Source organism: Cherax quadricarinatus, chromosome 33 (genome assembly GCF_038502225.1).
Source record: "Cherax quadricarinatus isolate ZL_2023a chromosome 33, ASM3850222v1, whole genome shotgun sequence".
In the NCBI taxonomy this organism is placed as follows: domain Eukaryota; kingdom Metazoa; phylum Arthropoda; class Malacostraca; order Decapoda; family Parastacidae; genus Cherax; species Cherax quadricarinatus.
Genome location: NC_091324.1, coordinates 18385447 through 18402122, shown reverse-complemented (window position 1 = coordinate 18402122; position 16676 = coordinate 18385447). Strand labels below are relative to the sequence as shown.

General features: G+C 44.5%; 1 protein-coding gene across 2 annotated transcripts in view; it reads left to right on the top strand.

The window, feature by feature from the left end:
- The window catches only part of LOC128694012 (alpha-(1,6)-fucosyltransferase-like), a 36950-nt gene extending 20638 nt beyond the window's left edge, over window positions 1–16312 (top strand). Inside the window, exons 8-11 of one of the 2 annotated variants that reach the window (XM_070090887.1) lie at window positions 4055–4228; window positions 9764–9902; window positions 12439–12578; window positions 13108–16312. In XM_070090887.1, coding sequence (XP_069946988.1) covers window positions 4055–4228; window positions 9764–9902; window positions 12439–12578; window positions 13108–13261 — 607 coding nt within the window. In that variant the 3' untranslated portion in view covers window positions 13262–16312. Of the gene's footprint in view, window positions 1–4054; window positions 4229–9763; window positions 9903–11601; window positions 12413–12438; window positions 12579–13107 lie in introns of those variants that run through there. The other variant, XM_070090888.1, reaches the window with a different exon arrangement.
- Window positions 16313–16676: the final 364 nt, after the last annotated feature.

Genomic DNA, 16676 nt, shown 5'->3' with positions numbered 1-16676 from the left:
ACTCGACGTCGTCCAAAATACTGCAGCTCGGATCATGCTGGGCGCGCCAAGGTGGACGAACACCGTGCCACTGAATCATGAGGCTCAACTGCAGCCCCTACGCGATAGGATCGCCCTTGTGGCTGCCAGGAGGGTGGCCAAGTACGTACAACTCCCTGGTGGAGAGGGACTGCTGCAAGACCTCCTTGAACGTCAACAGGGAGACCTCATGGAGTTTCCCGGCCGGCTGTGGGTGTGGTCAGTGGCAGATGTAGCGAGCAAACTCCTTCCCATGGCGCTTATCGTGGACAAGGGCTGTGACCGGCCTGTGGCGGGGTACTCTGTACTCCCGCCCTGGGCACCAGAAGCAGTTGTGGTCCACATCCAAGACCTCCCAGTTAGCAAGCGTCACTGTCCACAACACGTGCTGCAGCAAAGGGCTGCAATGAGTATTGCAGCAGCAGAGCACCCTGGGTGCGCCGTATATTACACCTATGGCTCCCGGGATCCAGAGGCTGGCCGCACAGGTGCCGGGGTACACCATGCCACCCTGACGGCCGGATGGCGACTCCAGGATCACTGCACCATCCTCCAGGCAGAACTCCATGCCATCCAGAGGGCCCTGCAACACGCGCTCCTGGATCATCGGCGACCCCCAGTCATTCACGTCGACTCCAGAGCGGCGATCCAGGCCATCATGCACAGGGAGCCCAGGGACAACATCCGGCTAATTACTGCCATCAGGAAGGACCTGCAGACACTGAGCAGGGACGGCAAGCAACAATCAACTGTATTCTGAGCCACATCGACCTCGCTGGGAATGATGCGGCGGATGGCGCGGCGAAGTCAGCAGCCGTTGAACCCCAGCCAGTGACCACCATCGCCATCAGCCGCAGGCAGGTGAACCTGTGGGCAGCCCCTGCAGCCAGGCGCCCGCTACCAGGGCCAGGCACATCGCGGAGCCGGATCTGGTACGACAGGGCGACCCGAGGGAAGCCCCCGCCGAGCATGCGGAGGCTTAGACAGGAAGTTGCAGGTTGGGATCCACCGTCTGCGACTTGGCTACCCTACTGCCAGAAGACTCATCGACCGTGTGCGAGAGGAGCGCTGCTGCCATTGCAACCAGATGGTCCCCAAACCACTAGTGCACTATCTCCTCGACTGCCCCGCGACGGTGCCACACCGACGGAGGCACTTCCCAATGGCGCCTGGGGACCCGAACCGAGAAGACACCGCAGCCCGGCTGGTGTACCTGGCCGTCCGTGACCTGGGAACTCTCATCTCCATCCTGGCTGCCCACTCGCCGCCTCGATGACGACGCCACATACAACGAAGAGTCGCCACGACCTCTCCATCTATTAACTCTCCTACTCTTCCTTCTTTCACTCCCCTACCTCCCCTCCCCCACCACTTAAAAAAAAAAAAAAAAAAAAAATCCAACGGAGCCTGTACCTGTTTTCTAGGTAAAAGTCTGAACTCGCCTAGAACCCATGCCACACTACCAACAACTTGACGGGGCAACAAGTGCCCGAAGACCCTCAACCCTGGCGATGCCTGCCAATGAAGCCCAAGTGGACGCCTGCTGATGAAGACCAAGTGACGCCTGCTGATGAAGATGAGAAGCGAGATGACACTCCCCTCCGGGGAGTCGCCGCAAGAGAGAAGAAGAGGTTACCCTCCAGCCGGAGGGCCCAAGAAAGAAGACAGAAGAAAGAAGAAGATGAACGACACTCTCAACGGGGGTCACAGCCGGGTCACCATATGGAGAAGACCCGGGCCGGAAGTACCGGCAAACCTCTAATGAATGAATGAATGAATGACCATGGTGCCTAGAGATCATTATCATTTGTGTTTTCTCAGGTGCAAATGTTACTTGCCATATATTTCCCCAAGCTGATATAGCTCTTAGCTGGTGATTGATGTAGCTTAGAGCAGCTGGCATTTCTTCTCTTGGATAAGTGAATGTCAGTGTACAGTCGTCTGCATATGCATTGGATTCTGGGATGAGATGAAGAAGGTCGTTGAAGTAGACATTCCATAACAATGGTCCCAGTACGCTTCCTTGTGGAACACTTGCCCCAATAGGATGTCTTGCTGATTCTGTTCCATTGAGAACTACCCTTAGAGATCTACCATGAAGGTAATCACTGAGGAGACATAGCGTAGAGCCTGCAATTCCTAGAGCTTGCAATTTTGCTAAGAGGCCCTGGTGCCACACCCGGATGAAAGCGCCAGCAATGTCCAGTGCTACCACACAGCTGACTTTGGATTCATCCAGTGACTGGTGCCACTTAGTGGAGAGGTTTAACAACAGATCAGCAGCAGAGTAACCTTTCCTGAAGCCATATTGACGATCACAAAGTAGTGAGTGATAGTCAAAAAACTCTGTCATTTGTCTTGAGATTATTGTCTCAAGGATCTTACCAGTGATTGACAGGAGTGACACTGGTCTGTAGTTGCTGATTTCTGCTCTGCTCTTCTTTTTGTGAACAGGGACTACATTTGCCTCTTTCCACAGAGAAGGCCATTTACACTGTACTAGGCAGTGCTGAAAGATGCGAGTTAGAGGTGCTGCTAGCTGGTCTGCACATCTCAGCAATCTTGGGCTCAACTTGTCTGGGCCCACAGCCTTTTCTTGGTCCAGCGATTTAAGAAGGAAATGCACCTCCTCCTGCCTTATTGTCACCACTGACAGTTTTGACACAGTTCTTGCAGCTAGCCAAGGAGGGCCCTTGCTGGATCAGGAACTTGCATATTGGTAGCAAAGTGTTCAGCAAAGAGGTCCGCCTTCTCTTGACTATTAGTAGAGGTGGTCCCATCCTGTCAATTTAAAGGTGGAATGAGTTCATCAGGCAGATAACCTTGTCTGTCCTTGGCCAGGGGCCACCAGGTTTTGGAGCCTACCCTACCTGATGCTAACTTTCTTTATGTGCCCATCTCTCATTTAGCGATGGCCCACTTTTGAACGTCACCTATATGCCTACAGGCTTGCCTGCGCAAGTTCCTGTTATAGGCGGTAGGATATCTCTTATACCTTCGCCATGCTTTGTACTTAGCAGTAGCAGCCTCTCTACAAGGAAAGCCAAACCAAGGCTGATCTGTAGGCTTCGTCACATATTGCCGGTGAGGAATGTGTTCTTGTTGTAGATTAAGGATGTGTCCAGTGAAGGCTTTCACTTGGTTGTCAACATCCCCTTGGAGAAGAGCATTCCAGTCTGTGGTGGCGAGCTCAGAGCAAAGGGCTAGCCAATTACCTCTTTCCTATAGCCAGGTTGTGGCCACAACGCTGAATGATCCCCATGGATTTAGCGCTTAACATATATTATAAATAAAAATTGTGGCCACAACTTCTCTCTCTCTCTCTCTCTCTCTCTCTCTCTCTCTTTACATATATATATATATATATATATATATATATATATATATATATATATATATATATATATATATATATATATATATATATATATATATATATATTCTAGGTAGTAGGTTGGTAGACAGCACCCGCCCAGAGAGGTACTACCGTCCTGCCAAGCGAGTGTAAAACGAAAGCCTGTAATTGTTTTACATGATGGTAGGATTGCTGGTGTTCATTTCGGGCAAATTAGGTCATTTTTGTCCCAGGATGCGACCCACACCGGTCGACTAACACCCAGGTACCCATTTTACTGATGGGGAACACAGACATTCCGCGTAAAAAAACACGCTCAATGTTTCTGTCTTCGCCGGGAATCCAACCCAGACCCTCGCCATGTGAAACGAGAGCTTTAGCCACCAGGGCACCGGGCATCCAATGTTTTAACATTGATGGGATGGGATGAGGATGGGATGAGGCCATCTCAAGTTATGAGTGAAAGAAAAAAGAAAAGTTGAAGGAAAAAAAAATTCTCCCAAACACTAAAGGTCTCCCACTGGGGATACCTAATCATGATGATGATGATGATAATAACAACAATAATAATAATAATAATAATAATAATAATAATAATAATAATAATAATAATAATAATAATAATGATGATAATAATAATAATAATAATCGTTTCATATTACCTCTTATGGATGCTAACAGCGTTCACGTGAAAAGGACTGATAAGATAAATGAAGCACAGTATTACCAGCTGGAGGAGTACATGGAGCAGGTCGAGGAATACTTCGCTGGTCTGCAAGTGTTCAACCCTAAGGTGACCCGCAGGATCTACCTGGCCTCGGACGAGCCTCGAGTCTTCGAGGAGGCAAAGAAAAAGTAGGTTGTGTGTGTGTGTGTGTTTGTGTCTTGTGGAATAAGGTGTGATTTTTGCTTTGGTTTTCATGGATTAAGTATGTGAAATAAAGCAAAAGTTTTCATTTAACTTACTTGCTGTATTTGTGTCTTCATAATAAGTAGCATCTTTCGTACTGAGAATACAACTCATTAAGATACAGTTTTAAAACATCACAAACCACATAATTATGTGGTAAATCTGAGTAAATTACAAAATAATATAAAATATTCAAAACACACACACACACACACACACACACACACACACACACACACACACACACACACACACACACACACACACACACACACACACACACATACACACATACACACATACACATACACACATACACACATACACATACACACATATCTCTCTCTCTCTCTCTCTCTCTGTCTCTCTCCCTTTCCTTCCCTCCCGGACAGATCAACAAGCAACACCCACAGAGCCACCCTCAGAACCCCACAGCCAAATATACTATTCCAATACAAACCACACTCCATACTCTCAGCACCCAACCCATACTATGCAGTAGAATCCCATAGCACCCTGCCAGGTCTCCCACTCCCCCAAACCCCACAACCCGCCTCAGAATACAGTATTGGAGAGGAAACTGAAGGTAAAGATACCCCACTGCTGATGGAGTAACGAATAAGTGGGAGGAGTGGCATGAAAGAATCAAAGAGGCATCACCAGACATCACAGGTCTCACAGAAACCAAGCTCAAAGGAATGATAACAGATACCAGTCTTTCCAATAGGATATCAGATCCTGAGGAAAGACAGAGGGAACAGTGAGGGAGGAGGAGTGGCACTGTTCATCAAAAACCAATGGGATTTTGAGGAGCTGGAGAGAGGAGACGGAGGAGAAGCAAGAAACTACATAATAGAAACACTTCAATCTTGAGGTCCCAAGGTGGTAATTGCAGTGATGTATAACCCACCAAAGAATAGCAGGAGGCCAAGGCAAAAATATGATGAGAGCAACAGAGCGATGGTTGACACACTGGCTGAATTGGCCAGAAGGGCCCACGTGGGCAGGGCAAAACTACTAGTTGTGGGTAACTTCAGTCACAAAGAAATTGGGAAAACCTGGAGCCACATGGGAGGCCCAGAAATGTGTAGGGTTAAGATGATGGAGGTGGTAATGGAAAACCTCGTGCATCAACACATTAGGAACACTTCCAGAGAGAGAGAGAGAGAGAAGAGGATGAACCAGCAACACTGGTCCTCGTTTTCACTTTGAGTAGTACAGATAGTGAGGACATCATATATAAAAGACTTCTTGGGGCTAGTGATCACGTGGTTCAGAGCTTTGAATACATAGTAGAGTTACAAGTGGAAAGGGAAGCAGGGAGACAGGACGAATGAAGCCAAACTACAAGAGAAGGACTACACAGCCATGAGGAATTTCCTGCATGAGGTTTAGTGGAGCAGAGAACTGCCAGGGAGATAAGTAAATGTGATGATGGAATATGTCATAACAATGTGCAAGGAAGTTGAGGAGTGGCTTGTAAACAAGAGCAACAGAAATAATGAGAAGGCCAGAACGAGATTTTGGTTCACCCAAAGGTGTAGAGAGACCAAAACCAAGTGTGCTAGAGAATGGAAAAAGTAAAGAAAGCAAAGGATCCAGGACAGTAAAGAAAGCAGTCGAAGAACCAGAAATGAATATGCTCAGGTAAGGAGGGAGGGAGGTCCAACATCAATACGAAAATGACACAGCAGCGAAAGCCAAGTCTGACCCGAAGCTGTTGTACAGCCACATCAGAAGGAAAACAAGTCAAGGACCAGGTAATTAGAATGAGGAAAGTAGGAGGGGAGATCACAAGAAACAATCGAGAAGTATGTGAGGAATTCAACATGAGATTCAAAGAAGTATTCACAGTGGAGACAGACAGGGCTCCAGAAAGATGGAGAATTGGGGTAAACCATCAAGTGCTGGACACAAACATACAACCGAGGAGGAGGTAAAGAGGCTGCTAAGCTAACTAGATACCACAGAGGTGACAGGGCTGGACAACATCTGTCCATGGGTCCCGAGAGAAGGAGCAGAGGTGCTTTGTGTACCACGTCTGTCGAAACAGGATGACTACCTAAGGAATGGGAGGCAGCAAATGTAGTCTCAACTTTTAAAAAGGAGTCAGACTTACAGCATTAAACTACAGACCAGTATCACTGACATGTATAGTATGCAAAGTCATAGAGAAGATTATCAGAAGACTGGTGGAGCACCTAGAAAGGAATGAGCTTATCAACAAGAACCAGCATGGATTCAGGGATGGGAAATCCTGTGTCATAAACCTATTGAGTTCTATGACAAGGTGACAGCAGTAAGACAAGAGAGAGAGGCATGAGAATGAGACCGAAAAGTGAGTAGACTGCGTTTTCTTGGACTGTAAGAAGGCTTTTGACACAATTACACACAAGAGATTAGTGCAAAAGCTGGAGGACCAGGCAGGTATAACAGGGAAGGCACTGCAATGGGTCAGAGAATACCTGACATGAAGGCATCAGCAAGTCGTGGTACGTGACGAGGTGTCAGAGTGGGCGCCTGTAACGAGCAGGGTTCCACAGGGGTCAGTCCTAGGACCGGTGTTGTTTCTGGTATATATGAATGATATGACGGAAGGAATAGATTCAGAAGATTGGGGAAGGACCAAGAAGACCGCAGACAGAGTACAGTCTAGGGGGCCAAAGACTACAAACCTCACTCAAGGAAAAGAACCTTGGGGTGAGTATAATACCGAGCACTTCTAAGGCAAACATCAACCAAATAACTGCTGCAGCATATGGGCACCTGGCAAACCTAAGAATGGCATTCCAACATCTCATTAAGGAATTGTTCAGGACCCTATACACTGTGTACGTCAAACCCACATTGGAGTATGCAGCACCAGTTTGGAACCACACCTAGCCAAGCACGTTAGAAAATTAGAGAAAGTGCAAAGGTTTGCAACGAAACTAGGCCCAGAGCTAAGGGACATGTCCTACGAAGAGATGTTAAGGAAAATCAACCTGACGACACTGGAGGACAGGAGAGATGGAGGGGAATGTGATAACGACATATAAAATGCTAAGAGGAATCGGCAATGTGGACAGAGACAGGATGTTCCAGAGATGGGACATAGAAACAAGGGATCACAGTTGGAAGTTGAAGACTCAGATGAGTCACAGGGATGTTAGGGAGTACTTCTTCAGACATAGAGTAGTCAGGAAGTGGAATAGTCTGGAGAGTGATGTAGTGGAGGCAGGATCCATACATAGCTTTAAGAAGAGGCATGATGAAGCTCATGGAGCAAGGAGAGAGTGACCTAGTAGCAACCAGTGAAGAGGTGGGGCCAGGAGCTGTGACTCTAACCCGTACAACCACAGTTAGGTGAGTAAATATACAATTTCTTTTCAACACTAGCCGTATCCTACCGAGGCAAGATGACCTAAAAAGAAAAAAGAAAGGTTTTCCTTTTAATTTAGTAATTTACACAGGAGAAAAGGAAAGTTTTTCTTTTTAAATTTAGTAATTTATACAGGAGAAGGGGTTGCTAGCCCCTTGCTCCTGGCATTTTAGTCGCCTCTTATGATATTTATAATTTACAGAAGAATTCTTTTCCATTTCCACATGGTGATAAGAGGAAATAAATATTCACAAACACTGATCTCTGGCTGAAGGAGACTCGAACCTACGAACCTTGGAACAAGGTACGCACTGCTTTACCAGCCGTGCTACACTGGTCCAATACCTTGGCGCCCAGCTCATGCTAGACGTTTTGATCCAAGGCAGCCAGCTTTCAGGCAGGAGGCTTACAGCTGGTAAAGCACGGTTGGTAAAGCACTGCGTACCTTGTTCCAAGGTTCGTAGGTTCGAGTCTCATTCAGCCAGAGATCAGTGTTCGTGAATATTTCGCCTGTTCTTGCGAATTCCTAGCATATATATATATATATATATATATATATATATATATATATATATATATATATATATATATATATATATATATATATATATATATAGCTAATATATAGAGAAGACAATACGTAGACATGTATGTGTAGTGTGTGACCTAAATGTAAGTAGAAGTAGCAAGATATACCTGTTATCCAGCGTGTTTACCAGCCAACAACAAAATACCAGCATCATGTAAAACAGATTTCTGTATCACACTAACTTGGCAGGCAGGTGTTTCTCCCCTGGGTGGTTGCTGTCTACCAACCTACTACCTAGGATATATATATATACACAACAAGCAACATTTAGCAAGAACTCCTTTAAAATTATGTCCTTTCTAAAAAAAATTCTTACACGTTTAAAGATGTATTTTTTCATTTATGCTAATGTAAAAATTAATAATTTTGTACCAAAGGAACCTTAGAAAACTTATCTAACCTTATTACAAAAAGTGCAATTTAATTTAATCTAATCCTACTAAATATATTTAGATAAATGTACAATAATTTAATAATAAACATACAAAAATAAATATATTTTTCCGTTAGGCTCAGAATGATTTTTTGCGAAATTATTGCATACACAAATTTTTGCTTGCATTATTCGGCAAGAAGAACGTTGTAAAGCTAAAATCGCAAGCAAGCCACGGGGGATGGAAATCTTAAGCTCAAATACTTTCACACTTCTCAGTGCGTCATCAGAAGCTGTAAAATGTTGCAAGGGCAGCAGCATGAGAAATAGGGTAAGTTTTATCAGAGTATAGGTAACGCTGGCACCAGCCAATATATGACTGAGGAAGAGAGGCCCAGAAACTGCGTTATCCCAACACCAGTACTCAATCAGGACAGGCCAGGTGTCGTATGGGATCTTTAACCATGTCAGCTGTTGCAATCACCCACTGGGGTGGGCAGCCGCCCAAATAATTGTACCCAACAGTTCCATCATGGAAAGAAACATAACTAAATACTCCCTCGTGAAATGTGATAGGAATACCTAGGCAGGGTGACCCAAAAAGAAAGAAAAAAAAACAAAAAGGAAAAAACTTTCATCATCATTCAACACTTTTACCATCACTCGTACATAATCACTGTCTTGCAGAGGCGCTCAGATACGACAGTTTAGATGCCCCTCCAAACTGTCAATATCTCAAATCCCTCCTTTAAAGGGCAGGCATTGTACTTCCCATTTCCAGGACTTGAGTCTGGCTAACTGGTTTCCCTGAATCCATTCACAAAATATTACCCTGCTCACGCTCTAACAGCTCGTCAGGTCCCAAAAACCATTCGTCTCCATTCACTCTTATCTAACATGCTCACACACGCTTGCTGGAAGTCCAAGCCCCTTGCCCACAAAACTTCCTTTACCCCTCTCCCTCCAACCTTTACGAGGACGACCCCTACCCCGCATTCCTTCCCCCTGCAGATTTATACGCTCTCCAAATCATTCTAAAACTATCTCAGCCCCTCTTCAGCCCTCTGATCATGACCTTATTAGCCAACAAGAAAATAATCTGGTATCATTACCCTGCATTATCCACAATCATTCACCTGGCATCGCTTCCCCCACAGATATCCGCACTACGAAATTCTTTACAATAAAAAGAGTCAAGTGGTAATAATGGACAAATTAAATTCGCTCAGAGACCTAATAATGGACATCTACTTCTTGTCTCGAGCCGACTACATCGTTGTGACATTTTCCTCCGATGTGAGTATTCTTTAATGTGAGCACTCGTCAGAATTAAAAAATATTTGAATTAAACATAAAATTTAACAACATTATCAGAAATATAAATAAAATATAATTTTATTGTGTGTATGTGTGTGTGTGTGCTCACCTAATTGTACTCAATTGTGGTTGCAGGGATCGATTCATAGCTCCTGGCCCCGCCTCTTCACTGGTCGCTGCTAGGTTCACTCTCTCCCTGCTCCATAAGCTTTATCATACCTCTTCTTAAAGCTATGTGTGGAGCCTGCCTCCACTACATCACTCTCCAGATTGTTCCACTTTCTGACACCCCTGTATCTGAAGAAATACTTCCTAACATCCTTGTGACTCATCTGAGTTTTCAACTTCGAGCTGTGGTCTCTTGTTGTTGTCATTCTGTCCCTATCCACACAGTTCCTGTTTGTATCTTATACGTTGTCTTCATACCTTCCCCCTCTCCCTCCTTTCTTCAGGTGTTGTCAGGTTGAGTTCCCTTAACCTCTCCTCGTTGGACAAACCCGTCAGTTCTGGGACTAGTCTTGTTGCAAACCTGTTCACTTTCTCTAATTTCTTTACGTGATTGACCAGGTGTGGCTTCCATACTGGTGCTGCGTACTCCAACACGGGACTGACGTACACGGTATACAGTGTGACTAATGACTTCTTACTTGGATGTTGAAACGCTGTTCTCAGGTTTGCCAAGCGCCCGTATGCTGCAGCAATTATTTGGTATAAAGAGCCCCAGGAGATGTGTTCGGTAGGATGCTTAACCCAAGATTCTTTTCCTTGATCGAGTTTTGCAGTCTTTGACCTCCGTCTGCGGTTTCCTTTGTTGTTCCCCAATATTCATAACTTTGCACTTGCTAGGGTTAATTACGCTATCCTCATACCTTATCCTCTAATCTTATCCTCTTCTGCTTGTAGTCTCCTCATTAGTACGTGTGTGTGTGTGTGTGTGTGTGTGTGTGTGTGTGGCACCAGTGTGTGTTACTGGTTTACAACATAAAGGAAACCTGGCACCAGTATGTGTGTGACATTAGTGCTTAGCACCAGGGGGACTTGGTACCAGTGTATGGCACCAGTGTATGGCACCAGTGTGTGGCACCAATGTACGTGTGACACCTAAAAGTCAAAGGTACCATCAATTTGACCTTTTCTTTTATCTTCTGTCTGATGTCTTAGAGACATTTCAGCTCATACTTCACCCTTGCTGTATCTCTCTCACATGGTCGCTCTGCCACTCTTCTCATTGTCTTCTATATTCGTTCTGGCTTTTCTGCTCACGTCACAAATTAATTTTTATCTAATCAAATTGCCAAACTCATTTTTTTCTCAACCTGGGATTTTATGGTGTTTTTGGTGTCTAAATTAATAGTTTATTCCTTGAGGAATTTAAAATATCAAAGATGGTTATCAAGGCGGCTACCGAGAGTTTGTGATTTCATATAAATTCAAGCATATCAACATGAATGCTCAGTTTTTTAATTAAATTTTACATCTTAGGTTTTTTCAGATTAGAGAAATTTAAAAGATACATTTCATGCTCAATCGTTATTGGAAGATTAAGTATATGAGGCTGCAAAGGTGTCTACCAGCTCAGTTCCATTTAATATCTGTGGACCGGGATATGATTTACTTTTAACATGAACACGTATGCAATCAAAGTATAAAATAAATGCTCTATTTTTACTCATTTCAGAAATGAAGATAGTAACATCAATGTTTCTTGTTTTTAAAAGAGCAGTGAACGGTGACTTCAGGTTGTTTCTTCAGGTGTATCAATCTATCAGAAAATCTGATTACATCTGAATCGTCTCTCATCGGAACCAGCATTGCTGCTAGTCAACACCCAGGAGACAACATTAGTGGGGAACTAAACATTTGAATGAAAATGAAGCCATTACCATTAGTTCCACAAAAGCAGTTTCTTCACATGCATCAATAGCCCATACACAACGTCAGGTCCAGAGAGTACAATGAAAAATCGAGAAGTTATCCTTCATTAGGTTTAAAATACTCCTTAGCCTCCTGGTACTATTCCGCTAAAAGCTGTTTCATTTCTTCTATTGTTTTTGTTTCCAGTTCCTCTTCCTATTAGAGTGCGATGAAGAATGCTTTCAACCGCGTGTTACTGGAAAAAATTGCTTGACGTCAACCTTTGTTATACGATGACATCCGTTCAGGGGGCAGGTAACTTGGCGGGGTCGCGGCACCTCGAACTGTGGTTCTACAGGACTAATTCCTCCAGTTTATCCATTCACGAGTCTTCTCATGTGGATTCTAATTATCCCAGTTAATTATCTATGTGATTAAAATCTCTCGCGACGAATAGTTTCGTTTTTGTTTTGTGGGCTTTCTTTCCTACTTCTTCTATTGTGGTTACCATGGTACTGTGTCCATTTGCATGAATATCCCTCATAATGTGCATCTTAGAGCGTGTTCTTGTGCGAGTGTGTAATTATACGAGTGTGTCCTTGTGCGAGTGCTGCCTTGAATGAGAATGAATAAATTTGATAAGTGTTCTTATACGGTACAGATAGGAAGGCTGGTGTACGAGATCATGCAGAGCCTGTCTGTCGACTCCTCTAACTGCTTCTACTCCCTGGACACCACCTACTACTTCGACTTCCAGCGACCCAACTTCGTGAAAACCCGCTTCTTCCACCAGCCTGACAGGTGGGAATCACATTCTTAACCTGCGCTAGTGTGTGACACCTGCATTTGATATCAAGGTGTAACACTGTGCGTGAGTGTGGTCGGGGGGTGGGCACAAATGCGTATATCTATAGGTTACCAGTGTTTGGGGAGGCATGTATGTGTGTAGGGGGAGGAGGTAAAGAAACTACAGTACGGGTGGGGATTGACCTCGTGAGTTCAATCCCCTCCCGTACCGTGGTTTGTTTGCAATCGTGTCATTTCAATTTCGTGAGTCATGAGAAGGTAAAGCCGGCGTAGAAGGACAAATATGTGTGTGTGAGGGACCCAGCGTGTGCGTGTGTGTGTGTGGGAGAACCAATGAGTGTGGGAGCACCAGTGTGTGAGGGAGGGAGAGTACAAGTGTGTGAGGGAGGGATCGAGCACCAGTGTGGAAGCTACTGTAAGTCCGTTACATCGCTATGGTTAAATTGCTTAGATAAAACATGAATGTTGGTGATTAATAGAGTTTTCAAAAGATCTTATATATGTCTCCTGTTTACAACACTAGCGGGGCACCCGTACAACCAGGAGAGAAATTGCAGTTGCTCTCATGGAGCAGTAACTTCCGCCGAGAACTCAGCAGGCAGACTGAGAAGAAGGTGGTATTGCCTAACTACAAGCTGGAACCTATAGTCGATGTTGTCAACGTGTCGTACTACTAATTTCGACAACAGCCGGGGACCTAGTCTCCACCAACTGCTACGTGTTTTATCATGGCCCTCCAACACCTGTCCTCCAGCGCCCGTCTTTCAACACCTGTCCTCTACCAACTGCTCTACACTATCCCCCATACAACACCCGTCTTCCCATGGTATTAATAGTTAATCATAATTTTAAATGTACCAAACACATATGACCTGAGACCTGTATGTGTGTCAGGTTTCACCGCATCTGTCGACGCATTTTCGTGTGCAAACAGGTACCTGTGCCAAACTTCTTTTAATATAAAAATAATGAAATCTCGCTCCTTTGGCAAACTGGATGTGCGTGTGAGTGTACTTACCTATATGAGGGTGCACGGGTCGATGCACAGCTTCTGGCTCCTAAGAGTGTGTGTAGTTGCTTTTTGTCAAAGTTACTAGTGTAGTTACTAGTGTAGTTACTAGTTGTCAAAGGCACTTGTCGATATACACTTGGCCTGGTGGTGGTGGTGTACTCACCTAGTTGTGCTCACCTAGTAGTGGTTGCAGGGCCGAGTCATAGCTCCTGGGCTCGCCTCTTCACTGGCCTCTACTGGGCCACTCCCACCGCACCATGAGCTTTATCATACCTCTGCTTAAAGCTGTGAATGGATCCTGCCTCCACTACATCGCTTCCCAAACTATTCCACTTCCTGACTACTCTGTGACTGAAGAAATACTTCCTAACATCCCTGTGATTCATCTGTGTCTTCAATTTCCAACTGTATCCCCTTGTTGCTGTGTCCCATCTCTGGAACATTCTGTCTCTGTCCACATTGTCAATTCCTCTCAGTATTTTATATGTCGTTATCATGTCTCCCCTATCTGTTTTGTCCTCCAGTGTCGTCAAGTCGATTTCCCTTAACCTCTCCTCGTAGGACATACCCCTTAGCTCTGGGACTAGTCTTGTCGCAAACCTTTGCACTTTCTCTAGTTTCTTTACGTGCTTGGCTAGGTGTGGGTTCCAGACTGGTGCCTCATACTCCAATATGGGCCTAACGTACACGGTGTACAGGATCCTGAACGACTCCTTAATAAGATGTCGGAATGCTGTTCTGAGGTTTGCCAGGCGCCCATATGCTGCAGCAGTTATTTGGTTGATGTGGGCTTCAGGAGATGTGCCTGGTGTTATACTCACCCCAAGATCTTTTTCCTTGAGTGAGGTTTGCAGTCTCTGTCCCCCTAGATTGTACTCCGTCTGCGGTCTTCTTTGCCCTTCCCCAATCTTCATGACTTTCTCCTTGGTGGGGTTGAACTCCAGGAGCTAATTGCTGGACCAGGCCTGCAGCCTGTCCAGATCCCTTTGTAGTTCTGCCTGATCATCGCCCGATTGAATTCTTCTCATCCACTTCACATCATTTGCAAACAGGGACACTTCCGAGTCTATTCCTTCCGTCATGTCGTTCACAAATACCAGAAACAGCACTGGTCTTAGTACTGACCCCTGTGGAACCCCACTCGTCACAGGTGCCCACTCTTACACCTCGCCACGTACCATGACTCGCTGCTGTCTTCCTGACAGGTATTCCCTGATCCATTATAGTGCCTTCCCTGTTATCCCTGCCTAGTCCTCCAGTTTTTGCACTAATTTCATGTGTGGAACTGTCTCAAACGCCTTCTTACAGTCCAAGAAAATGCAGTCCACCCACCCCTCTCTCTCTTGTATTACTGCTGTCACCCTGTCATAGAACTCCAGTAGGTTTGTGACACAGGATTTCCCATCCCTGAAACCGTGTTGGCTGTTGCTGATTAGCTTATTTCTTTCTAGGTGTTCCACCACTCTTCTCCTGATAATCTCCATGACTTTGCATACTATACATGTAAGTGACACTGGTCTATAGTTTAGTACTTCTTGTCTGCCCCCTTTTTTAAAAATTGGGACTACATTTACTGTCTTCCATACCTCAGATAATCTCCCTGTTTCGATAGATGTTTTAAATATTGTTTTGTTAGGGGTACAAATAGCACCTCTGCACCCTCTCTCTGGACCCACGGAGAGATGTTATACGGCCCCATCGCCTTTGAGGCGTCTAGCTCGCCCAGAAGCCTCTTCACTTCTTTCTCGGTTGTATGTATTGTGTCCAGCACTTGGTAGTGTACCCCACCTCTCCGTCTTTCTGGAGTCCCTTCTGTCTCCTCTGTGAACACTTCTTTGAATCTCATGTTGAGTTCCTCACATACTTTGCGGTGGTTTCTTATGATCTCTCCTTCTTCCTTCTTCAGCCTGATTACCTGGCCCTTGACTGTTGTTTTCCTCCTGATGTGGCTGTACAACAGCTTTGTGTATGTGTGTGTGTGTGTGTGTGTGTGTGTGTGTGTGTGTGTGTGTGTTTGTGTGTGTGTGTGTGTGTGTGTGTGTGTGTGTGTGTGTGTGTGTGTGTGTGTGTGTGTGCCGTATTAACGTAGACCCCTTAAGAATGAATATGAGTGACAGGTTATGTTCGTAATTTTTCCTAAGAGTAATCGCCAAGGCTGAGTGACTAATTAACCTAATCTTCTGTATATAGTTTACATTCTTCACATTATGTCCATGTTTTATATTGATAAAGCCACTGAATGGCGAAAAGTCTACAAATAAAGATACCCAGATGTTGCACATGTATCTAATTCTTCATCATGAGAGGTCAGTGTGAACATGAATGTGTCTTGTACCTGAGGTATTGTGTCCTCTCCAGGATTATTTATTTCATAGATTATGTTCATCAAACCATCAGTACTTATAAGGTTCGTCAGGAACAAGGACAAGTGTTTTCTGACACGGGTTTTAGTTATATGATGACCCGTAGCTGGAGCTTTTGGTCATCTGGCCGAGGCCTTCCTCTGGCTTATCGGTCCACCCTTTTAAAAACAATGATTATGATTTCAACCATTTATCTACTATCAGTAGTGAGTTTCTCCCCGTTTAAAATTAGGAGATCAATGAGGTATTTATAAATTAATAATTGCTTGTTAGGAACTTTGCATAATTGGAGAACCTCTTTCTACTACAGTGTTTATTTGTATTAAAAAATAAATAAATTTTAATTTAAAAACGTTGTTGGTTTGCTTTTCTTAAAAAATACAAATCCGGCTTGGCCTAATATTCATTCCCTTCGTTTTGTTGCTTAATTAGGCCCACTGGACAACAGGTCCACTGGACATCAGGTCCACTACAATAGGTAATGAAACAGATAAAAAAATCATATAATTTATTAGGAGTATTGTGTTTTGGCCCCCAAGCATAGATCTCAATATGTAGTAACGTAGTCATGACATTTTGTAGATATTAGTGGTATAGGTGGTTGTTGATATAAGGGATAGTTGATGTAGAGTTCTCTAAGCATTACAGTTTAGTCAGCATTCATCACACAACCACTTTTTACATTCTCTTTGTCCCAGCCAAACTGGCAATTTGGCT